The sequence below is a fragment of the Eimeria necatrix genome, genomic scaffold, assembly GCF_000499385.1.
Source record: "Eimeria necatrix Houghton genomic scaffold, Enh_scaff390, whole genome shotgun sequence".
NCBI classification, from domain to species: domain Eukaryota; phylum Apicomplexa; class Conoidasida; order Eucoccidiorida; family Eimeriidae; genus Eimeria; species Eimeria necatrix.
Genome location: NW_013654293.1, coordinates 7,501 through 30,000, shown reverse-complemented (window position 1 = coordinate 30,000; position 22,500 = coordinate 7,501). Strand labels below are relative to the sequence as shown.

The window sequence follows — 22,500 nt, the reverse complement described above, 5'->3', positions numbered from 1 at the left end:
GATGCATAAGAAAGGGATCTTCACAGCGGCCTAAACCCTAAACCCTAAACCCTAAACCCTAAACCCTAAACCCTAAACCCTAAACCCTAAACCCTGTGGAAGCCTGTGGAAGGCAAGTGGGGCACTAACGGACAAGAAGGACAAGAAAAAAGGCGCACTTTAGGGTTTAGCGTCTGGGGATTAGGGTTTAGGGTTTAGGGTTTAGGGTTTAGGGTTTAGGGTTTTACTTCGCGAGCTTTGAAAGGCAAACGGGGACTCTCCATTTAATGAATCTTTACTTTCCCAAATAAATAAATAAATAAACTAACTAATTAAATAATTATTTAAATTAATTTAATGTGTATATAATTTAATTTAATTTAATTTAATTTAATTTAATTTGTTTTATTTAATTTGATTGATTTAATTTAAATAATTTGATTTGATTTAACTTAATTTGACTTAATTTAATTTTCATTTTAAAAAAAGAGGTCATTTGGAGACTTCAGGGATCCAAAAATGCAGAGACGCCAGCCTATTTAGGGTTTAGGGTTTAGGGTTTAGGGTTTAGGGTTTAGGGTTTAGGGCTTTGGGTTTAGGGTTTAGGGTTTAGGGTTTAGGGTTTGAGGCTGCGACTCAATCCATACGAGTTTAGGCCCACGGTTCAGGGCATAAAACCCGAAATTTAGATTTTGGGATTAGGGTTTAGGGTTTAGGGTTTAGGGTTTAGGGTTTAGGGTTTGGGGTTTAGGGCTTGTAGAGGCTGGGGCTCCGGCTCGAGGCAAGGAGGGGAGGAAAGGCAAACGAACGAAAGAATGGACCAAATGAAAAGCAAAAGAACAAAAGAAGTAAAAATAAATTAAAATAAATAAATAAAAATAAAAAATAAAAAACAAATGAGGAATTAATGCTGCACTTTGCAGATCGGCTTCTTCGAGTGTATGGACAGCCCCCGCTGTGCAGCAAGTTTCCTTTTTTTCGGATTTTCTTTTCGCCAGAATTAAAACAAAGAAAATAAAAATTGTTTTTTGAGAGGCTGCGCTAGGGTTTAGGGTTTAGGGTTTAGGGTTTAGGGCTGGGGTTAGGGTTTAGGGTTCTGAGATCCTGGACAGAACCAGCGGTTCGAGCGGCGCGGCGGCTGCGCCGTCTGCGGGGCTGCCAAGTCCGTTTTTGAAATTAAAATTAAAATTAAAATTAAAATTAAAATTAAAAAAGAATTTAAATTCAAAAAAGTGGATTTTTAAGTGGGTTTTGCCTCTTTTGACCGCGGGGGCACTCTGGCTGCGCCAGCGCCTCGGGGGCACCACCCCGCGGCTCTTTGCGCCATTTTCGCGAGTTTTTCGCGATTTTAAACCTTTTTTATGATTTAAATTTAATTTAAAACTCATTTTTGACCTTTTTATTCCTTTTCGGCTTCAAAAACCGCCAAAAACGGCCCCACCTGCCCCCAGATCGCTGCCCAGCAAACCCGCAGTTTTCCTCACACCCAACTCGCCCCACACTTTTCCCTCCTGTGGGGCCCCACCGCTCCTGGGATCGTCTTTTTGGATCGGCTGCGGGATCCGATCCCCGATCCCCTCCCGGGCAGCAGCAGCAGCAGCAGCGCAGCAGCTGCAGCAGCTGCAGCAGCAGCAGCAGCAGCTCATTGCCTTTGGCTAGCAGCACCGACTTTGCTGCTGCTGCTGCTGCTGCTGCTGCTGCAGCGCTCCAAAGAGATGCAGCTGTGAGTTTTTAAAAAGGGGATTTTTAAAATTAAAAAACCCATTTTTGAATTTTGGACTTTTTAATTTCATTTATTTGATTTAATTCATTTATTTCATTTAATTCATTTATTTCATTTAATTCATTATTTCATTTATTTCATTTGGTTATTTGTTTTATTTGTTTTGTTTGTTTTGTTTGTTTTGTTTGTTTTGTTTTCTCTTTTTGCATTTGTAATTACTTTTGTCGATTTCTGTTTTTAGAGTTTTTATTCTTTTTTTGTTTTTAATTATTATTTGTTTTCTAATTAAAGCTATTTATTTTATTTTATTTTATTTTATTTTATTTTATTTTATTTTGAAAATATATTTTTGTTTGAAGGTGGACTGGCTTCGTGGGTGTCGCCTTGCTATTTATTTTAATTAATTAATTAATTAATTAATTAATTAATTAATTAATTAATTAATTAATTAATTAATTAATTAATTAATTAATTAAAATAAATAGTAAATAAATTAATAAACTAATAGAATGAATAAAATAAATAGTAAATAGATAAATAAATAAATAAATAGTGAGTAAATAAATGAATAAATAAAAAATAAAATAATAAGAGATCTTACCAAATACTAAAATGAATAGCTAAATAGTAGTAAATTAATAAGTAAATTAATAAATAAATAAAGCAATAAGTAAATGAATAAATAAATAATAAATAAAAGAATAAATAAACAATAAATTAATAATAAATAATAATAAATAACCAATAAATAACTAATAATAAATGATGATAAATTAAAAAAGAAAATTAAAAAAGAAAACTAAAAGCGGAAATTAAAAAAGAATTGAAAATCGGAAATTTAAATTCTATTAAGGGGCAACTACTAAAATCTTTTCGGCTATTTGTTTTATTTATTTATTTATTTATTTATTTATTTATTTTTGTTTATTTAATTTTGTTATTTACTCACTCAGTTATTGATTTATTCTTTTTTTATTTCTTTTTTTTTGCTTTTAGTTCCCAAACTGAGAACTGGGATCCGATCCCAGAAGACGATCCCGATCCCCCCGATCCCGGGATCGCTTTTGGGATCGAGGGGGCCCCCCTGCGTGTGGGGCGGCATCGGGGGGCCCCCCAGGGTTTGCTGCTGCTGCTGCTGCTGCTGGCTGCTGCTGCTGCAGCATTTGCTGTTTTCCGCTGCTCTGCGAAACTGGCAGCAGCAAACGGAAGCAGCAGAAGTCTCGCAGCAAAGCTAATGCGCAGCAGCAGCAGCAGCAGCAGCAGCAGCAGCAGCAGCAGCAGCAGCAGCAGCAGCAGCAGCAGCGATTCGGGGAAGCCGTTTTTGGTGGGCCCTGCAGCAGCCCCGCCATTTCTTTTTTGGATTTCTCAATGCTCTTTTTCTTTTTAATTATTTATTTAAAATGAATTTAAAATGAATTTAAAATGAATTTAAAATAAATTAAAAATGAATTTAATTCATTTAAATTAAACTTCAAAATTAATTCCTTCTAATTGCTTCTCAGGGCCCTTCTGAAAGGGATATTTGCGGCGTTGTGGGGGATGCTGCTGAGGGGCCCCCCGGAGGGGCCCCCTGGGGGCTCCCCTGGGGGCCCCCCCGAAGAAGTAAACCCATTTTTGGGCCCCCCAGATTCCCCAGGGGCCCCAAATATGAACCCCAGGGGGGCCCCCCTGCAGCAGGTGCTTCGGGGGGCCCCGAGAGGCCCGGGGGGCCCCCCAAAGAAGGGCAGGAATGGGGGCCCCTCGAGGAGGGTGGGGGGCCCCCCGGGGGCCCCCGGGGGGCCTGGGGGGGCCCCCCGGGGGCCCCCAATGAGGAAGAGGGGCCCCTCGAAGAGGAAGAAGAGGCCCCCGAAGAGGACTTTCTTTTGAGGGGAAGAAGGAGGGGCCCCCAGGGGCCCCTCTTGAAGGGTTTGCTGTCAATGTCTTGTTTGGGAATAGTGTTTTGCATGTTGGAGAGTGTGACGGACTGCAGCCGTTCTGCTGCTGCTGCTGCTGCTGCTGCTGCAGTTGCTGCTGCTGCAGCTCCGCCGCGGCCGCGCGCGGCCGCTGCTGCGGCGCAGCCGCCGCCAGCCGCTGCTGCTGCTGCTGCTGCTGCTGCTGCTGCTGCTGCTGCTGCTGGGGGGCCCCGGGCCTCCTTCTTAGACCCTGGAGACAGCCGCAGACTCACCATTTCCGTCGAAGTTGGAAATCCTCTTTCTCCTCATTATTCAGACTTGGGGGCCCCCTATCCTTTCCCCCGTTTGGGAGAAGAAGAGGTAAAAAGAATTTAATTTAATTTAATTTAATTTATTTTATTTCTTTTTTTTATTTTTATTTTTTTCGTTTTTTCCCAAAATGGTCCACCCGCATGCAACAGTGGTCCACTGGTCTCATGCCTTTTTCTTTTTTTCTTTTTTTTCTTTTTTTTTATTTTTTCTTTTTTTTTATTTTCCTCCTCTTTGCTGAATTATTTCATCTGGGGCTTTTGTACAGGGATAGGGGGGTTTTGTTGAATTGGGGCTGGCGTTTAGGGTTTAGGGTTTAGGGTTTAGGGTTTAGGGTTTAGGGTTTGGGGTTTAGGGTTTAGGGTTTGGGGTCCTCTGAGGGTTTTAGGGTTGAGGCATTCGCGCTGCGAAGCGCGGGCTGACTGCTGCGAATCTAGGCCGAGGGTTTAGAGGCTCTAGGGTTTAGGGTTTAGGGTTTAGGGTTTAGGGTTTAGGGTTTAGGGTTTGGGGTTTTGGCGCAGAGCAGCAAACCTTCGCGGGATGCTCTAATGAAAATTGTGGATAGTGTGGGGTCTCTTTGCTTTCCTCACGAAGGGACTTTCAGTAGTAAGTTTTAATTTTAATTTTTAATTTTAAATTAAAGTTGAATTTAATTAATTCATTTCTATTTAAATTAATTTATTTATTTAAATTAATTATTTTGTTTCAATTTAAATTCATTAATTCGTTTGAATATAAATTAATTAATTCATTTCAATTTATATTAATTCATTGGTCACTTCAAATTAAACTTAATTTAGTTTTAATTTAATTTAATTTAATTTAATTTAAATTGATTTCATTCAATTTAACTTAATTTGATTAACTATATTTCACATTGAGTTAATTTAATTTAATTCAATATTTAATTTAATTCAATTAAATAAATTCAATATAATTTAGTTTAATTCAAATTGTTGAAAATTGTCTCCAGAATATTTTGAACATGTAATTTCTATATTCCACACTTTGTAATATTTATATTATTTTTAATAATATAAATATATTTATAAATATGCATGTTTACTTTAGCTAAGTAAATAATTAAATGTAAAAATAAAAGATTAAACAATAAACAAATAAATAGTGAAACAACAATAAACAAATAAATGATAATATCAAATGCATAAATAAAGAAATAAATAAGTAAAAACGAGACAAAATTAATAAATAAATAAATTAATTAATTAATTAATTAATCAATTGATTAATTAATTATTTAATGATGAGTAAATATACATCCCTGTGCAATGTACATTACTACCACAAATGCCATAAATAAAATTATATATAAATATAAAATGAAATAAAATGAAATAAAATAAACAAAGTTTGTTTAAGAAAGTGCTTTAATTAATTTGACTTTTTGTTTTAAATACACTTTTGTAAAAATGCATTTATTTGAATTTGTTGGATTTTCGTAACTAGTCCTTTTCAAGGATTACTTACTTTTGCTGATTTTATCTTTTTGCATTTATTTATTACTCTTTTTTTTTCGTTTTTCTTCCTTTAATTGGTTCGTTTATTTGTCTATTTATCTGTCTATCGATATATTAATTTCTTTGATTATTTATTTTTTTATTTTTATTTTTGTTTTCATTTTTTGTTCAAAGAAACGACCGAAGCGTCTTTGCCGCTCTCCGACGGCAGCGGGCTGCTCAAGCTGAAAATTACCGTGGAGGAGCTGGTGGGAAAAAAATAAAATAAATTAAATTAATTAAATAATTAAAAACTTTTAATCAATTTGAATCTATTTTTCGCGATTAAATCGATTTAAAATGAATTAAATCCATTTAAATCGAATTAGAAATGAAAAAATAATTAAAAGATCTTTTAAAAGCTCTTTTTGACAAAAAGTCAAAAAAGAAGCTGCTCGCTGATCTAATTAAATTAAAAAAATAACTAATTAACAAACTAACCAACTAAATGGATAAATAAATAAATAAATAAATAAATAAATAAATAAATAAATAAATAAATAAATAAATAAATAAATAATAATAGATAAGTATTTATATAATAAATAAGTAAGTGGAAAAGACTCAAGTGGCTTAGCAGTCAAACAACGAGAAAAGAAGTAGCAACAATAAATTATAAAAATAAACAAACAGATGAAATAGATAAAATAAGTTAAATAGATAAAATAAAATAAATAAATTAAGTAAATTAAATAAATTAAATAATGAAACAAGTAAAAAAATAAGAAAATAAAGAGGAGAAAGAAATCCATTATCAAACAACTTGAAATTAAAAAATAAAAAATTTACAAAAAACATTTTTTGTTTTCAGGAAAACTCTGAAGCCACTTGGACCTCTCGAGTATCAAATGCATTTAGATCAAAACACCACAAAAGACACAATTTCGAATTGGTTAGCTGCTGCTGCAGCAAATGCTGCTGCTGCTGCTGCTGCTGCAGCAAATGCTGCTGCTGCTGCTGCTGCTGATGTTGCACTTGCTGCTGTTTTGTCTAGCTGAAGCTAGGGAGCGTGTGCCCATCTGCTGCTGCTGCTGCTGCTGCTGCTGCTGCTGGTGCTACTATCTCCAGCTGAAATTACGAGACACCCTCCCACCTGCTGCTATATTTGCTGCTGCTGCTGCTGCTGCTGCTTCTGCTGCTGCTGCTGCTGCTGCTGTTCAGTTTTTGCGAGACGCAGCAGTAATTTTAGAAGAGATGGTTTTGATGGTGCAGGAACAGGCGGAAAAGGCGTTCTGTACGTACACCCCAGATTTAGCGTTTCACTATTTCTTTTGATCTGTTTTAATTGATTAAATTGAAACCCTACTCAAATTAATTTCATTTTAAATTCATTTAATTGAAAACAAAAGACTAAAACCCTCGAAAAGGGTTTTAAAACCCTCGAAAAGGGTTTTAAAACCCGGTGTACAGACAGCTCAGTGCTGTGGCGCCGCCGCAACATTTTTTGTTTTTGCGCGAAAGAGCAAAAAAAGAATTAAATTAAATGAAATAAAAAGAATAAATTTGTTTTTTTTATTTTATATTTTTAAATTGCTTTCAAAAAAAGCCAAAAGGCTCTTTTTAACTCCACAAATTTGTTTTTGAATTCTTTTTCATGGAGCCTTCTGAGTAAACACTTCACACTTTTTTTGTCTTTTTCTCTCTTTTTTCTCCTTTTAAATGCAGCTTTTAATTCATTTATGATATTTAAAAAGTTTTATTTTATTCTATTTTTATTTCCGCTTTAATGGACTTTTTAAATTTACTTTTTTTCTTTTTCATCTTTTCTATTTTTGTGCTAGCATGAAGTGTACATACACCTCAGCGTAATGTTTATTTTTGTCTTTTGGAATTAAAAATATTTTTATTTATTTCTTTTCCCGTTTTAAATAAACTTTGTTTGTTTGCAAGTTTCTGGCAAATGGTAATTTAATTTGTGGCATTTTATCCACTAAAAAAGCAAAATGAGACATTTGCTGTTTCTTGCTTCTTTGTTGCTGCTGCTTCCCTGCAGCAGCAGCAGCAGCTGCTGCTGCTGCTGCTGCAGCAGGGAAGCTGCAGCAGCAGCAGCTGCATGCACTGCGAGCAGCAAATTGCCTCTTTGCTTCGCAGGAAGCCCCAAGTGGCTTTGAATTGATTGAAATGAATTATTTAATTTTAAAATTGATTCAAATGAATTATTAATTTGAAAATTAATTAAAAAGAATTGTTTTATTTTCTAATTCTTTTCTTTTCAGTAGAAGAGGGAGTCACAAACAACTTTGCTGTTATTCTTAATAAACCGCCCACGGGGGACTCCACTGGATCAGTGCAAGTCGGAGTTGTGGGTAAGCAGCAGCAGCAGCAGCAGCAGCAGCAGCAGCAGCAGCAGCAGCAGCAGCAGCAGCAGGGGACCCACAGAAAACATTCTAGCAACGACAGCATGCGAGCAAAACAAAAGCAAATGAGTAAACAACAAATAAATAAATATAAATAAATAAATAAATAAATAAATAAATAAATAAATAAATAAATAAATAAATAAATAAATAAATAAATAATTTAAATTAATTAGTTGACGAATTAATTAATTAATTAATAAGTGCTGCATGCGCTGTGCTGCCTCAGGAACGAGATATTTTTATGTTAAAGAGAAGAAAGGCAGCTAGAAGCAGCAGCAGCAGCAGCAGCAGCAGCAGCAGCTGCTGCTGCTGCTGCTGCATTGGATTTAAGTTTAATTGAATTCTTTTCCTTTTAATTGATTAAATTTAAATTTAAATTTAAATTTAATTTAAACTTCTGTCTTCCGCATGTTCGGCCCGAAGTTAAAGATGAAACCGGCAGCTGCGCAGCAGCAACAGCAGCAGCAGCAGCAGCGGCAGCAACGGCAGCAGCAGAAGCAGCAAAAGCAGCAGAAGCAGCAAAAGCAGCAAAAGCAGCAAAAGCAGCACCTGGAGCAGCAGAAAGAAATGCTGCTGCCACCATTAACTGCCTATTCGCATTTTCCGCTGTCTTGTTTGCGCACCAGCAGCAGCAGCAGCAACAACTGCAGCAGCAGCAGCAGCAGCAGCAGCAGCAGAAGCTGCTGCTGCTGCTGCAGCACAGCTGGGACGCGCGCAGCCAATCTAGCCTTTTGATATCTATTTATATCTTTGGGGGCACTCCAGTTGTCTAGGGTTTAGTGATTAGGGCAAAGTGGCAAGGGTTTATTGATTGAGGCTTGGGGTTTAGGGTTTAGGGTTTAGGGTTTAGGGTTTAGGGTTTAGGGTTTAGCCCAGTTTTGGGGGCAAATTCTGTTGGCCAGCGGGGCTTTAAAGCAATGGTTTAGGGTCTAGAGTTTGCCATTTAGGGTTTAGGGCTTATCATTTAGGGTTTAGGCTTCATGGATCTCCTTTCAAGGTTTAAAGTTTGGGGTTTAGGGTTTAGGGTTTAGGGTTTAGGGTTTAGGGTTTAGGGTTGCAGTTGAGCCACGGAGGCCTCCCGCGGTCTAAAATGATGGTTTTTTCCCATTTTTTCTCCATTATTATTTTAATTTGGATTATTTGTCGTTTTAATTATTATTTATTTGTTTTTTATGAATTAATTTCGAATTTAAACGAAGAACTGCCACTGAGTTGCTGCTGTCGGCTGCCTGGCAGCAGACTGGTGACGAAACCTCTTGAGCTCCCACGGCTTTTAATTTGAATTTATTAAAACAAATAAATAAATTAATTAAATTAAATCAATTTAATTTAATTTAATTTAATTTAATTTAATTTAATTTAATTTGCGATTCATTTCAAAGGGGTTTCCCTCCGTCGCCTCGCAGCGCTGCGGTGACCCGCAGCCGGCCGCGCCGGCGGTCTGGGGTTTATTCTTCGGATTTTTTCCCTTTTTTCGAATAAATTTGAATTATTAAATCAAAATTAATTAAATTTATTCATTTTATTCAAATTAATGTCCATTTAAACCATTAAAAACTCCTTTTAAGCCGCGCTTGGCGGCAGCGAGTTGCGCTGGCGCCGCTCTCGAGCCTCTCGGCGCTCGCTCCTGAGGTGTACGTACACCTCAGTTCTCCAAACCCTAAACCCTACACCCTAAACCCTATGCCCCAAACCCTAAACCCTAAACCCTGAACCCTAAACCCTAAACTCTAGACTGAACTCCTCAGTTTCCTGAGCCCAAAAGGCACTGTTAAAGGCTGAGCGAACCCCCCGAACCAGCCATGGAAGCCCCCAGCAGCAGCAGCAGCAGCAGCAGCAGCAGCAGCGGGGCTGCCGCCACCTTCCAGTACACCAGCCTGCCCATGCTCCACCTGCAGCAGCAGCAGCAGCAGCAGCAGCAGCAGCAGCAGCAGCAGCAGCAGCAGCGGAGGAAGCCTTCTCTCTTAGAAAGCGGAGAGCTGGAGCCTTTGCCTTTGCCCACAACGACTTCGGGGGTTCGCTGCGCCTCTGCGGTGTACAGACCCTCCAGCAAGGCCCACGGGCTGCTGCTGCAGCAGCTGCAGCAGCAGCAGCTGCAGCAGCTGCAGCTGCTGCAGCGGCCCCAGTTCGGCCTCAGCTCCTCGTAAGCATCCTGCAGCAGCAGCAGCAGCAGCTGCTGCTGCTGCTGCTGCTGGCTCAAACTGGGTCCTTTGTTGCTGCTTATTAGCGCGTTGCTGCTGCACACTAGGAGGGTTCTGCTGCTGCTGCTGCTGCTGCTGCTGCTGCTGCTGCTGCTGCTGCTGCAGTGCATGCATTCCCTGCTGCTGCTGCCCTTGCTAGTTGCTGCAGCATTTCCCAAAATTTAATCATCTGAATTTATATTTTTTAATTCTTTTAATTTACTTTAAAATGTTTGTTCTGGTTTCTCCCCTGAAGCCCTCCGCTGCTGCTGCTGCTGTTGCTGCTGCTGCTGCTGCTGCTGCTGCTGCTGCTGGGCATTTTCCTTTTTTTCCTCAATAGACAAATTTATAAAAAGTGAATTAAAACAAACTAATTCGGAGTTGTTTATTTTCAACTTTCATTATTTTGATCATTAATCCACTTTATTTGTCCCCTCCCCTTTTGCTGCTGCTGCTGCTGCTGCTGCTGCTGCTGCTGCTGCTGCTGCTGCTGCCACTGCTGCTGCCGCTGCTGCTGCTGCTGCTGCTGCTGCTGCAGCTTCTCCCAGGCACTGGCGCAGGCGGGCATGTACCGCAACCACGGGCTCGAGACTTCTTTGGCAAAAGAGTTCATCAAAGGTTCCAAAGACTGGCTCATGAAGATTGTCTAGCGAGGGTTTAGGGTTTAGGGTTTAGGGTTTAGGGTTTAGGGTTTAGGGTTTGGGGACTAGGGTTTGCAATTTGGGGTCTACGGATGGAGGTTCAGAGATTAGGATTTGGGGTTTAGGGTTTGGAGTTTAGGCTGTAGGGTTTGGGATCTAGGGTGTGGGCTTGGCGGGCCGGGGGTTTAGGGTTTAGGGTTTAGGGTTTAGGGATTAGTGTTTAGGGTTTAGGGTTTAGGGTTTGCGGCGAAGGGTTTAGCTGGCCGCGCCCTGAAAGGGGCTCAGGATCTTACGGTTTAAGCTATACGGTGCGCTCAAAGCAGCTAGCTAGCTAGCTAGCTAGCCAGCTAGCTAGCTAGCTAGCTAGCTAGCTAGCCAGATAGCTAGCTAGCTGGCTAGCTGCCTAGCTAGGTAGCTAGCAGGCCAACTACCTGGCTAGCTGGCTAGCTACCTGGCTAGCTAGCTAGCTGGCCACCTACCCTGCTAGCTGGCTAGCTAGCTGGAAACTAGTTAGCTAGCTAGCTAGCCAGCCAAATAGAGCCCGCTGGTTAGCTAGCTAGCTAGCTAGCTAGGCTAGCTGTTGAATGGGAGCCAGCTAGCTACCCGGGGGTTTAGTCAGGGAGCTAGTTTTTGGCCGCACCTAGTTAGCCAGCTAGCTAGCTAGTCGGGCGGTTAGCTAGCTAGCTAGCTAGCTGGCTAGCTAGCTAGCTAGCTAGCTAGCCAGCCTCCTGAGAGGCCCACTAGCTAGCCTGCTAACTAGCTGCCCGAATCTTTGGGGGCTACTCAGCTAGCTATAGCTAGCTGGCCGGCTAGCTAACAAACTAGCCCACCAACTACTGGCTGGCTAGCTAGCTGGTCACGAACTACTGGCTAGCTAGCTAGCTAGATCTCTAGCTGCTGGCTAGCAAGCAAGCTAGCTAGCTAGCTAGCTAGCTATCAGCTAGCTGCTGGGTTTTTGAGGCGTTGCTTCAAACTGCTGCTTCAAAAAGGAAGTCGGACTTTGGCGAAATAACAAAACCAGACTAAATAGACCCCTTGCTGCTGCTGCTGCTGCTGCTGCTGCTGCTGCTGCTGCGGCTGCTGTTTCTGTTGGTCTCTTTGCTGCTGTTGCTGCTGCTGCTACTGCTGCAGCAGCAGCAAATGAAAAGTTCGAAACAGCTATTCACCCCGCGAGAAGCACGCGCTGCCACACAGCTGCGCTTCCTGCCGCTACTGCAGCAGCAGCAGCAGCAGCAGCAGCTGCTGCTGCTGCTGTTGCTTTTGCGGCTGCTGCAGCAGCAGCAGCAACTGCTTCAGACAACAACACTGCGTTTAACAGGAAATGAAATTAAAAAGGACAAAAGGAAAAGAAACAAAAGAATATGAATATTGCTGCTGCTGCTGTGGGGCCCCACACTTCTAACTCTATAAGGCTGCTGCAGCGCCTAAGTCACAGTTGCTGCTGCTGCTGCTGCTGCTGCTGCTGCTGCTGCAGCAGCAGCACAGAGGCTTGCTTCAGCCTCGGATTCAAGGGTTTAGGGTTTAGGCTTTGGAAGGCTGCTGAGCCTTGGGATTCGAGTTGCTGCGTTAGAGTTCTGCTGCTGTTTGCTGCAGATTTGCTGCTGCTGTTGCTGCTGCTGCTTGCTGCATATTGTTTGCTGCTGCTGCTGCTGCTGCTGTTGCTGCTGCTGCTGTTGCTGCTGCTGCTTGCTGCAGCGCCAGCCTGCCGCGGATTTGGGAGATCTGCTGCTCAATGGCTTGCCGCTTCGCCTGCAGCAGCTGCTGCTGCAGGTGCTGCTGCAGCAGCCGCTGCTGCTGCTGCAGCAGCAGCTGCTGCTGCTGCTGCCGGGACAGACCCACGGGCAGGGGCCCCCAAGAATGAGAACCCAACTGCAGCACGGGGCCCTCCTGCAGCAGCTGCTTGTGGGGCCCCACACCAGCAGCAGCAAAGACCACAGAGGGAGTTATGCCATATCTGCGGAGAGCAGCAACTCTGGGCTGAATTAGCTGCTGCTGCTGCTGCTGCTGCAGCAGCAGCAGTTGCTGCTGCTGCTGCAGCAGCAACCACGCGTTCTGCAGCGCCTTCAGCTCCAGCTCTGCCGCTGATAGCACAGCCTGCTGCTGCATCTGCTGCTGCTGCACCTGCTGCTGCACCTGCTGCTGCACCTGCTGCTGCACCTGCTGTTGCACCAGCTGCTGCTGCTGCTGCTGCTGTTGTTGCTGCTGCTGCTGCTGCTGCTGGAGGATCCCTTGAGACGCCTGCGGGGACAGGAACAGTGGTCCATTTTGCTGCGCCGGTGGTGCTGCTGCTGTCTGCTGCTGCGCTGCGGCCTGCTGCTGCTGCTGCACCAGCTGCTGCTGCTGTGTCGCTGCTGCTTGAGCCTGCAGCTGCAGGGGGTTTGCTGCAGTTGCTGCTGCTGCTGCTTCTGGCTGCCCCCCATCTGGAGAAGACCCCACAGGGGGGGCCCCCTCGGGAGGGGCCCCTGCTGCTGGGGGGCCCCCTGCTGGGAGCAGCAGCAGCAAGTCTTGTTCTGCTGCTGCGATTTTGCTGCTGCGGCAAGTTGCTGCTGCAGCCAAAGAACTTGGCCTAATTGTGCACTGCTGGCTGAAGTCATAAGCAGCCCACAAACCCTTGGGATCGTCTCTGGGATCGTCTCTGGGATCGCCTCTGGGATCGTCTTTGGGATCGCCTCTGGGATCGTCTTTGGGATCGGGATCGGAGGCGATCCCAGCACCCCACACTTTCTTTTCCAAAAACTCCAGCAGCTTCCGCCGCTCCCCAGAAGGGTCTTTTGCAAAGTTCCGCAAAGTTATCGAGGGCCGCGAGCTGCGCGCGCACAACAAACTAGGGTTTAGGGTTTAGGGTTTAGGGTTTAGGGTTTAGGGTTTAGGGTTTAGGGTTTAGGGTTGACCGCTGAGAACCAGTAGAGCACCCAGCGCCCTGAGTCTCCACGACAGCCAAAACAGAAAGTGGAAAGGACAGCAGCAGCAGCAGCAGCAGCAGCAGCAGCAGCGGCAGCAGCAGCAGCAGCAGCAGCAGCAGCAGCAGCAGCAAAGCCAGCGCACGAGTTCTCCGTTTCTTTGGCGCAGAATTGAATTATTTCTTTTCCTTTTTTTCCCTTTTTTATTTCTCCCAATTCTGCGTCATCTGAGGCCCCCACTGTCTCTACAGCAGCGCCTGTGGGGCCCCACACCTGCTGCTGCTGCGCAGCAGCAGCAGCAGCAGCAACAGCAACAGCAGCAGCAGCAGGGCTTTTAGAGGCCTCAGCAGCCCCAGATAGCGCTAGCTCCGAAGCAGCTCCCCGCAGAATGCACTGCGACTCATCAGCAGTTCTGCTGCTGCTGCCGTTGCTGCTGCTGCTGCTGCTGCTGCTGCTGCTGCGGCTGTTGCTGCTGCTCTGCGGTGCTGCTGCCTCTATCTGAAAAGAAACAAAGAAGGGAGCAGAAGATAGGAATAAGAGATGGAGAGAGTAAACCCCAGACCCAAAACCCAAAAGAAGGGCGAAATGTTGCACAGCGAAGTCAACAAACTGTTCACCAACGCGGGGGTGTTTCCCGCGCCCTGCATAAACCCTAAACCCTAAACCCTAAACCCTAAACCCTAAACCCTAAACCCTAAACCCTAAACCCTAAACCCCCCTAAACCCTAAACCCTAAACCCTAAACCCTAAACCCTAAAACCCTAAACCCTAAACCCTAAACCCTAAAGAAGGGCGAAATGTTGCACAGCGAAGTCAACAAACTGTTCACCAACGCGGGGGTGTTTCCCGCGCCCTGCATAAACCCTAAACCCTAAACCCTAAACCCTAAACCCTAAACCCTAAACCCTAAACCCTAAACCCTAAACCCTAAACCCTAAACCCTAAACCCTAAACCCTAAACCCTAAACCCTAAACCCTAAACCCTAAACCCTAAACCCTACGTTAAACTCCGTGAGATGTATACTGCTACGCATGCACAACACATTTGCGATTAGCTGGTCCCGACCGTATAAGCAGCAGCTACGAGCAGCAGCAGCAGCAGTAGCAGCAGCAGCAGCTGCAGCAGCTGCAGCAGCAGCAGCAGCTGCAGCAGCAGCAGCAGCAGCTAACCTTGACAGTCACCCGCCGGCTAGAGGGCCCCATGGTGAGGTCAGTCAAATACTTCTTGAGGATTTCTGGGCAATCAGGGACGCTGCTGGCAGCAGCAGCAGCTAACTGAAGCACAGCAGCAGCAGCAGCAGCAGCAGCAGCAGCAGCAGCAGCGGCAGCAGCAGCAGCGGCAGCAGCAGCAGCAGCAGCAGCAGGCGTTTTTAAATGCCTGTAATGACTCCGTGGGTTAGAAGGAAGCAGCCGGGGTTTATTTTGTCAGCAAATAAAAATTAAATTAATTATATTTCTTTTTTAATTTATTAATTTAAATAATTTAAATAAATAAATAAATAAATAAATAAATAAATAAATAAATAAATAAATAAATAAATAAATAAATAAATAAATAAACAAATAAATAAAGACAAATAAATGCGCATGCAACTGCATGCGCCTTAGTCACATCTACAGAGCAGCAGCAAACCGAATAATCAAAATAAAGCATTTATTTATTTATTTATTTATTTTAATTTATTTTAATTTATTTAATTTAATTAAGTTAATTAATTTAATTTAATTTAATTTAATTAGTTTATTTGTTTATTTTAATTTATTTTAATTGATTTAATTTAATTTAATTAATTTAATTAATTTAATTTATTTTATTTTATTTTCTCACTTGCGGCTCCGTAAAGCAAAGCTTCCGAGAAGACAACTGGGAAGCAACCCTGAGCGCAGCAGCAGCAGCAGCAGCAGCAGCAGCAGCAGCAGCAGTTGGAGTAGAAATAGTAGATGCAGCAGCAGCAGCAGCAGCAGTTGTAGTGGAAATAGTAGAAGCAGCAGCAGCAGCAGCAGCAGCAGCACGAGCAGCAGCAGCAAAGCAGCTGCAAAGCAGCAGCACCATACACAATACAAGCAACACAACAGCAGCAAAACAGCAGCAGCACCAACAGCAGCAGCAGCAGTACCAGCGCAACCCTCAGCAGCAGCAGCAGCAGCAGCAGCAGCATCATGATCATCATCATCATCCGTATCATCATCAGCATCATTATCATCGTCATCATCAGCAGCAGCAGCAGCAGCATCAGCAGCAGCAGCAGCAGCAGCAGCAGCAGCAGCAGCAGCAGCAGCAGGACCCTTCGAAGAAGTCTGCGAAGGAGTTTCTTTGGCTGGCCAGTTGGCTGTCTCCAATCCACTGCAGCCGCTGCTGCAGCGGCCCCACACCTTCTCCGAAGCTGCTCGAAATTTCGTGCAAAAAGCTGCAGACGTGCTGCTGCAGCTGCTGGGGGGTCCTCACCGAACTCTGACAAGAAAGCGCAGCAGCTAGGGTTTAGGGTTTAGGGTTTAGGGTTTAGGGTTTAGGGTTTAGGGTTTAGGGTTTGGGGGTAGGGGTCGGAGGTGGGTTGGGGGGTTCGAGGGGCTGGGGAACAGCACGCTGCTGCAGGGAGTGCAGCAGTTGCTGTCGCTGCTGCTGCTCCCCTTGCTGCAGCAGCAGCAGCAGCAGCAGCAGCAGCAGCAGCAGCAGCAGGGGTGTTGTGCTGCTGCTGCTCACCTGGACTATAGTGGCAATGGCAGCAGCAGGAGCCAGCTGCAGCAGCTCTGCTGCTGCAACATATCCATCTTTGTTTTCTGTTCTTAACTCTTCGAAGAAAGGCTCCCGCAGCAGCTGTGCTGCAGCAGCAAGCAGCAGCAGCTGCAGCACGTCGGGCCCCTCAAAGACAAAGAGAGACAAATAAACCGAGTTGCTGTCTCCTGGGATCGGGTTTTTCAAAACCAACTCCACGTCGCCCCCCAGCTTCGCCGTCTGCAGCAGCAGCAGCAGCAGCAGCAGCAGCAGCAGCAGCAGCAAACCAGACGCGATGCGCGCACGCTCCAGCAGCAGCTGCTGCTGCAGCGAACCCGCAGCAGCAGGCTAGAAGCACCAGCAGCAGCAGCAGCAGCAGCAACAGGAGCGGGAACTGCAATCGACCGGAAGCAACAGCAGCAGCAGCAGCAGCAGCAGCAAAGGTCACCTTTGCTGCTGCTGCTTCTTCGTAGGTAATTGTGCTGCTGCGGATCTGCTGCACGAACTGCAGCGCCAAATCTTTTGCTGCTGCTGCAGCAATATCTCCCATGATGAAGCAGTCCACTGCAGTGCGAGTGAAGCTGCTGCTGAGAAAGGCCTTGAATGCCTCAAATCCCCCTTGCTGCTGCTGCTGCTGCTGCTGCTGCTGCTGCTGCTGCTGCAGCTGCTGCAGCTGCTGCAGCAAGTCAAACTGGCTGAAGCGGCTCTGCCGCAGCAGCGAGAGAGATAAATCCAAAGCCAATTCGTAGGCGCTGGAAGCTGCGAAGTCTTGCGTCTCTTCCAGCAGCTGCAGCAGCAGCAGCAGCAGCAGCAGCAGCAGCAGCAGCAAAACAAAAATAAATCCAATTTATTCATTTAATTAATTTAATTTAATTAATTTTATTTATTTTAATTTAACTCAATTTCATTTATTTCAGTGCTATTCGCCTTCCCGCAGTAACAGAGAAGAATCCGCAGCCGCAGCGCGCCAGCTAGCCAGCTAGCTAGCCAGCTAGCTAGCCCCTATATAGCTAGCTAGCTAGCTAGCTAGCTATCTAGCTAGTCAGCTAACTAGCTAGCTAACTAGCTATTGACTGGCTGGCTTGCTGGCGAGGTAGATAGTTAGTCACGTGGCTAGCCATTGGCTGGCTAGCTAGCTACTGGCTGGCTGGCTGGCTAGCCAGCTAGCTGGCAACTCGCTTGGGTAACTGGCAAGTTAGCTAGCTGGCTAGCTGTTAGCCGGCTAGCTACCTGGCTAGCTGTTAGCTAGCCAGAAGCAGCGAGCCAGACAGGCAGACAGCCAGCCAGAGCTGCAGCCAGCTAGCTGAGGAGGTGAGACAGCTAGCTAGCTACAGCTAGCTAGCTACAACTAGCTAGCTACACCTAGCTGGCTACAGCCAGCTAGCTACAGCCAGCTAGCTACAGCTAGCGAGCTACAGCTAGCTAGCTACAGCTAGCTGGCTACACCTAGCTAGCTACAGCTAGCTGGCCACACCTAGCTAGCTATAGCTAGCTACAGCTAGCTAGCTGCAGCTAGCTGGCTACAGCTAGCTAGCTACAGCTAGCTAGCTACAGCTAGCTAGCTACAGCTAGCTAGCTACAGCTAGCTAGCCGTCTCACCTCCTGCAAGGCCTGTTGGAACTCTGTCTCTGTGATGCTTTCCAAAGTTTGTTGAAAAGCTTCTCCGACTCCTTTGAAGGTCTCTTCAAACATGGGGCTCAAAGCCTGCAGCAGCAAAAACCGCAAAACGCTGCTGCTGCTGCTGCTGCTGCTGCTGCTGCTGCTGCTGCTGCTGCTGCTGCCGCTGCTGCTGTTGCTGCTGTTGCTGCTGTCCAGGTAGAAGCTGCAGTGCAGTGTGGGGTTTTAATAGCAGCAATTCAGTGAAGACAAATATGGAAGCAGCAAAATGAAATAAAACAAAAAAGATAAAAATGAAAAATAAGAAAAGCAAATTGAGGAAAATAGAAAAAGAACTTTAAAACAGAACCAACTCCACTGCAACAACAGAGAGACAAATAAGAAAAGGAGCGCTGCTGCAGCCGCAGCCGCAGCAGCTGCTGCTGCTGTGCTGCTGCTGCTGCTGCGCTGCTGCTGCTGCTGCTGCTGTGCTGCTGCTGCTGCTGCTGCTGCTGCTGCTGCAGGCTTGCCTGGATTTCGAAGACAAGGCTGCCTGAAGTGAAGGCCACGAGGAGTTCAACTCCGCAGCCATGAAGATGACTCATTTTGGTTTTTGTTTTTTTGGAAAAGATGGAAACAAACATTTTTGCAAAAGCATCATTTGCTGCTGTTGCTGCTGCAGCAGCAACTCGCGCCCGCACCGAGGCCCTCACCAGGGGCTTCCCGAAGGGGGCCCCATTGTGCCACAAGATGGTCAAGTTTTCGTCGGCCAGCAGCACGCAGGGCCCGGGGGGCCCCCCTGCTGCTGCTGCTGCTGCTGCTGCTGCTGCTGCTGCGGAGAAGGCCCCCAGCGACGGCAGCTGCGCAGCAGCAGCAGCAGCAGCAGCACAAATCGCCGGCACTGGGTGGGGCTTCACAGGGCCTTCTTCGGGTACTTTGCATGCAAGGGGCCCCGGCACAGACAGGGGGGCCCCCAGGGGGCCCCCCTCACCACCCACATCGTCTGCTGCTGTTGCTGCTGCTGCTGTTCCTGTTGCTGCTGCTGCTCCTGTTGCTGCTGCTGCTCCTGTTGCTGCTGCTGCTGCTTCCTCAGTCGGCTCCACGTAGTACTGTACCCCATACTCCGGCAGCTCCCGAAGTGGCCCTGGGGGCCCCCCCTTGGGGGCCCCGGGGGCCCCCCCTGCTGCTGCAGGGGCCCCTCCTGCTGCTGTGGGCCCCTCCTCTTCTGCTGCTGCTGCTTGGTGGGGGCCCCCCTCTTCTGCTGCTGCTGCTTCTTCGTTGGGGGGCCCCCCCGAAGCTGCGGGGGCCCCTGTTGCTGCGAGGGGGGCCCCCTGGGGGGCCCCCTGCTGCCCTTGCTGGGGGCCCCCAGGCCCCTGGGGGCCCCCGGGGGCCCCCGGGGGCCCCAGGAAGACAGTGACTTGCTTGCCCTTGACAAGCGCATGCAGCAGCTGCTTGACAGCAGCAAGCTGCTGCTGCTGCTGCAGCGGCTGCAGACAAAGGCCAGTGTTGAGGGCTATGTCTGGGCGAGAAGGCAGCAGCAAAGTTGCTTCTGCTGCTGCTGCTACTTGCTGCAGCGGGTCCAGAGGGTCCAGGGCCCCCCAAAGGGCCCTGCTGAGGGCCCCCAAGCCTTCGAAGTGGCTGCTGATGAAGGCAGCATCGATTTGCTGCTGCAGCAGCAGCACGAAGCGCCGCACCTGCTGCAGCACTGCAGCAACTTGCTGCTGCCCAGCAGCAGTTAACTTCAAATAAAGCCCCAAAATGAAACTCCGAGAAGTTGCATGCGAAAGCCCAAAGCCCTCGTAAATTAAACCTGAAAAACAAAAAGCCCCAAAAAAAATAATCTTCAAGACACAAAACCCCACATGCATGCATGCAGCCACCTGCAGCAGCAACCTCCTGCTGCAGCTGCCTGCAGCAGCAAACGCAGCAGCCAGAGCTGCCCCCCATGCCCCTTGCATGCATGCATGCATGCATGCATGCATGCATGCATGCATGCGGACACGAGTCCGGGGCTTTGATGAGGCTGCATGCACACATGCATGCATGCATGCATGCACGCACGCATGCATGCATGCATGCACGCACGCATGCATGCATGCATGCATGCATGCACTTTGGGGCTTTGTTAGGCGCACCTTTGCGTATGAGAGTGTCCATAAGTCCCCCCGGCATTGGGTGTTCCAGAAGGTGCAGCAGCAGCGAAGAAGGCGGGCACTGCTGCTCTGCTGCCCTGCTGCTGCTGCAGCTGCAGCTGCTGCTGCTGCTGCTGCTGCTGCTGCTGCTGCTGCTGCTGCTGCTGCTGCTGCAGCCTGGGGCTGCCCAGAAGATCGCCAGGCGAGGCCGCCAGCCGTGGGCAGCCACCACCCGCAGGGTAACTCCTGCAGCAAAAGGGGACATTTGTGGGGAGCCAAATGGAGCAAAAAGAAGCAAATTAAATGCAAAATTCGGGAAAAAAAGGACAATTTGAATTAAATAAACGCATGCAATGCAATTGGCATTTAATTCTTTGCAAAAAGCAAAAAAACGGGAGAAAAAATGATAAAATAAATCCATTTTTGCATGTTTTAAAAGTACCCTGGGGCCGCTTCTCCTCGCCGCTCTCAGCTGTGGGGTCGACTCCAGCACTGGGATCGTCTTTTTCGAGATTGGGATCGTCTTTTTGGAGACTGGGATCGTCTTTTTGAGCCTTGGGATCGCCTTTTTGAGCACTGGGATCGTCATTTTTGGCACTGGGATCGTCTCCAGTTGTGGGATCGCCTTTTCCAGTTTTGGGATCGTCGTTTTTGGTCTCGGGATCGTCTTTTTTGGTTGTGGCTGGCTGAGCAGCAGCAGCAGCAGCAGCAGCAGCACCGCCTGCAGCAACAGCAGCAGCAGCTGCTTCTGCTGCTGCAGCTTGACCACTGGTTGCTGCTGCTAGCTTGCTCTGCTGCTGCAGCAGACTCGCGCCGCTGCTGCTGTTTTCGCTCGCCCCTGCCGTTGCTGCTGTTGCTGTTCCTGTTGCTGCTGCTGCTGCTCGTGCTGCTGCTGCTGCTGCTGCTGCTGCTGGTGCTGCTGCTGCTGCTGCTGCCCTCTCAAAGGCATCAGAGACTATCTTAATTACGTCCGGCAGCTGCAGCGGCTCTCCATTTTTCCCTCGGCCCATTCTGTAAGCACAAACCCTAAACCCTAAACCCTAAACTCTAAACCCTAAACCCTAAACCTCAAACCCTAAACCCTAAACCCTGAACTCTAAACCTTAAACCCTAAACCCTAATCCTAGTCTCTGCAGACACTCCCCATGCCCTAAGCTGAAGTTGCCCTAAACCGGAGACCCAAAACCCCAAACCCTAGCAAACCCTAAACCCTAAACCCTAAACCCTGATGATAAGCCCAAAATCCTAAACCCCAATAAACCCAAAACCCTAAACCCTAATAGACCCAAAACCCTAAACCCCAATAAACGCAAAACCCTTATAAACCCTGCTGACCCCTTGTGAACCCTAGGAAACCCTGAACCCGACTAAACCTGCTAAAGCCAACCAAACCCTAGCCCAAACCCTAAAACCCCAAACCCTAGCCCAAACCCTAAAACCCCAAACCCTAGCCCAAACCCTAAAACCCCAAACCCTAGCCCAAACCCTAGTTCAAACCCTCCAAACCCCAATCCCTAGAAACCCAAACCCTAGCCCAAACCCTAAAACCCCAAACCCTAGCCCAAACCCTAAACCCCAAACCCTAGCCCAAACCCTAAACCCCAAACCCTAGCTCAGCTTCACCTGATGGCCACGGCCATATTATCCAGCCTGTAACACTTTTTATGAAATCTTTTCAAAGTCCCAATTACATCAATTCCTTCTTCATTTGGTCTTCTGCACAAACTCTCCAAACTCCCAGTTCCAAACTTCCCCGACACGGGGGCCCCCCCCTCTTGGGGGCCCCCCCCCTCTAGGGGGGCCCCCCCGTGGGGCCCCCCGGGGGCCCCCCCGGGCAGGGGGGCCCCCTCCTGGGGGCCCCCCTCTTCCTGGGGGGCCCCCCCTTCGGTGGGGGCCCCCTGGGGCGAGTCGGCTTCTGGGGCCGCTGCATGCGTTTTTGCATGCGTTTTTGCATGCGTTTTTGCATGCGTTTCTGCATGCGTTTCTGCATGCGTTTGTGGGGCCCCACAAGCCCCAAAGTCCGGGAGGTGCTGCATGGCGAGCAGCAGCGCCACTCTTTGGAAGTCGGATTTATTTTTTTCATGTTCTGCTTGAATGGCCATGAGCTGCGAAGCAAAACAGCAGCAGCAGCAGCAGCAGCAGCAGCAGCAGCAGCAGCAGCAGCAGCAGCAGCAGCACATTAAAAAGGCCCATTTAAACCAATTTAAATAAATAAATCCTCAAAAGGATTTTAAAAAGAAGAACTTCACTTTTAGAGGAAAGAGAACTTCAAAAGACTGAAGAACTCGCCCCAGGGGTAATTTGGCGAAAATTCCAAACTCGGCCATTCAAGAACCGGAATTTGCATGCAAAACTGGGAAAAAAGCCCCAATTCTCCTTTTATTTTGCATTAAAAATAAAATTTAAATAAATATTTGAATTTAAATTAAAAAATGGATCCAAAATTGCTTTTAAATGCGCAGTTTCCGCAGCTGCTGGCGGGCGCTGGCGCAGCTGCGCGTACACCCCCTGGGGTGTACAGACACCGCGCAACAGCAGCAACAGCAGCAGCAGCAGCA

At 46.8% G+C, this 22,500-nt stretch overlaps 4 protein-coding genes across 4 annotated transcripts in view; 2 read left to right on the top strand and 2 right to left on the bottom strand.

The window, feature by feature from the left end:
- Nucleotides 1-8,553, top strand: part of ENH_00049900 (hypothetical protein, conserved) — a gene marked incomplete at both ends in the record, with an annotated part of 8,815 nt that extends 262 nt beyond the window's left edge. Inside the window, 7 exons of the mRNA XM_013581286.1 lie at nucleotides 2,699-3,026; nucleotides 3,205-3,954; nucleotides 4,425-4,509; nucleotides 5,556-5,629; nucleotides 6,582-6,654; nucleotides 7,637-7,846; nucleotides 8,204-8,553. Coding sequence (XP_013436740.1) covers nucleotides 2,699-3,026; nucleotides 3,205-3,954; nucleotides 4,425-4,509; nucleotides 5,556-5,629; nucleotides 6,582-6,654; nucleotides 7,637-7,846; nucleotides 8,204-8,553 — 1,870 coding nt within the window. The remainder of the gene's footprint in view (nucleotides 1-2,698; nucleotides 3,027-3,204; nucleotides 3,955-4,424; nucleotides 4,510-5,555; nucleotides 5,630-6,581; nucleotides 6,655-7,636; nucleotides 7,847-8,203) is intronic.
- Nucleotides 8,554-9,582: 1,029 nt separating this feature from the next.
- On the top strand, nucleotides 9,583-9,927 carry ENH_00049890 (hypothetical protein; the record flags this gene model as incomplete). The annotated part of the gene is made up of 1 exon (XM_013581285.1): nucleotides 9,583-9,927. One exon carries the CDS (start codon nucleotides 9,583-9,585, stop codon nucleotides 9,925-9,927), a length of 345 nt encoding a protein of 114 aa, XP_013436739.1.
- Nucleotides 9,928-10,351: 424 nt separating this feature from the next.
- ENH_00049880 (hypothetical protein) lies at nucleotides 10,352-10,573 on the bottom strand (the record flags this gene model as incomplete). The annotated part of the gene is made up of 1 exon (XM_013581284.1): nucleotides 10,352-10,573. One exon carries the CDS (start codon nucleotides 10,571-10,573, stop codon nucleotides 10,352-10,354), a length of 222 nt encoding a protein of 73 aa, XP_013436738.1.
- Nucleotides 10,574-12,167: 1,594 nt separating this feature from the next.
- The window catches only part of ENH_00049870 (peptidase M16 domain containing protein, putative), a gene marked incomplete at both ends in the record, with an annotated part of 17,833 nt that continues 7,500 nt past the window's right edge, over nucleotides 12,168-22,500 (bottom strand). The window contains 13 exons of the mRNA XM_013581283.1: nucleotides 12,168-13,407; nucleotides 13,647-13,999; nucleotides 14,283-14,354; nucleotides 14,672-14,776; nucleotides 15,330-15,378; nucleotides 15,552-15,799; nucleotides 16,203-16,454; nucleotides 16,663-17,001; nucleotides 17,814-18,036; nucleotides 18,168-19,620; nucleotides 19,946-20,188; nucleotides 20,385-20,953; nucleotides 21,566-22,047. Of these exons, the coding sequence (XP_013436737.1) occupies nucleotides 12,168-13,407; nucleotides 13,647-13,999; nucleotides 14,283-14,354; nucleotides 14,672-14,776; nucleotides 15,330-15,378; nucleotides 15,552-15,799; nucleotides 16,203-16,454; nucleotides 16,663-17,001; nucleotides 17,814-18,036; nucleotides 18,168-19,620; nucleotides 19,946-20,188; nucleotides 20,385-20,953; nucleotides 21,566-22,047 (5,628 nt within the window). The remainder of the gene's footprint in view (nucleotides 13,408-13,646; nucleotides 14,000-14,282; nucleotides 14,355-14,671; nucleotides 14,777-15,329; nucleotides 15,379-15,551; nucleotides 15,800-16,202; nucleotides 16,455-16,662; nucleotides 17,002-17,813; nucleotides 18,037-18,167; nucleotides 19,621-19,945; nucleotides 20,189-20,384; nucleotides 20,954-21,565; nucleotides 22,048-22,500) is intronic.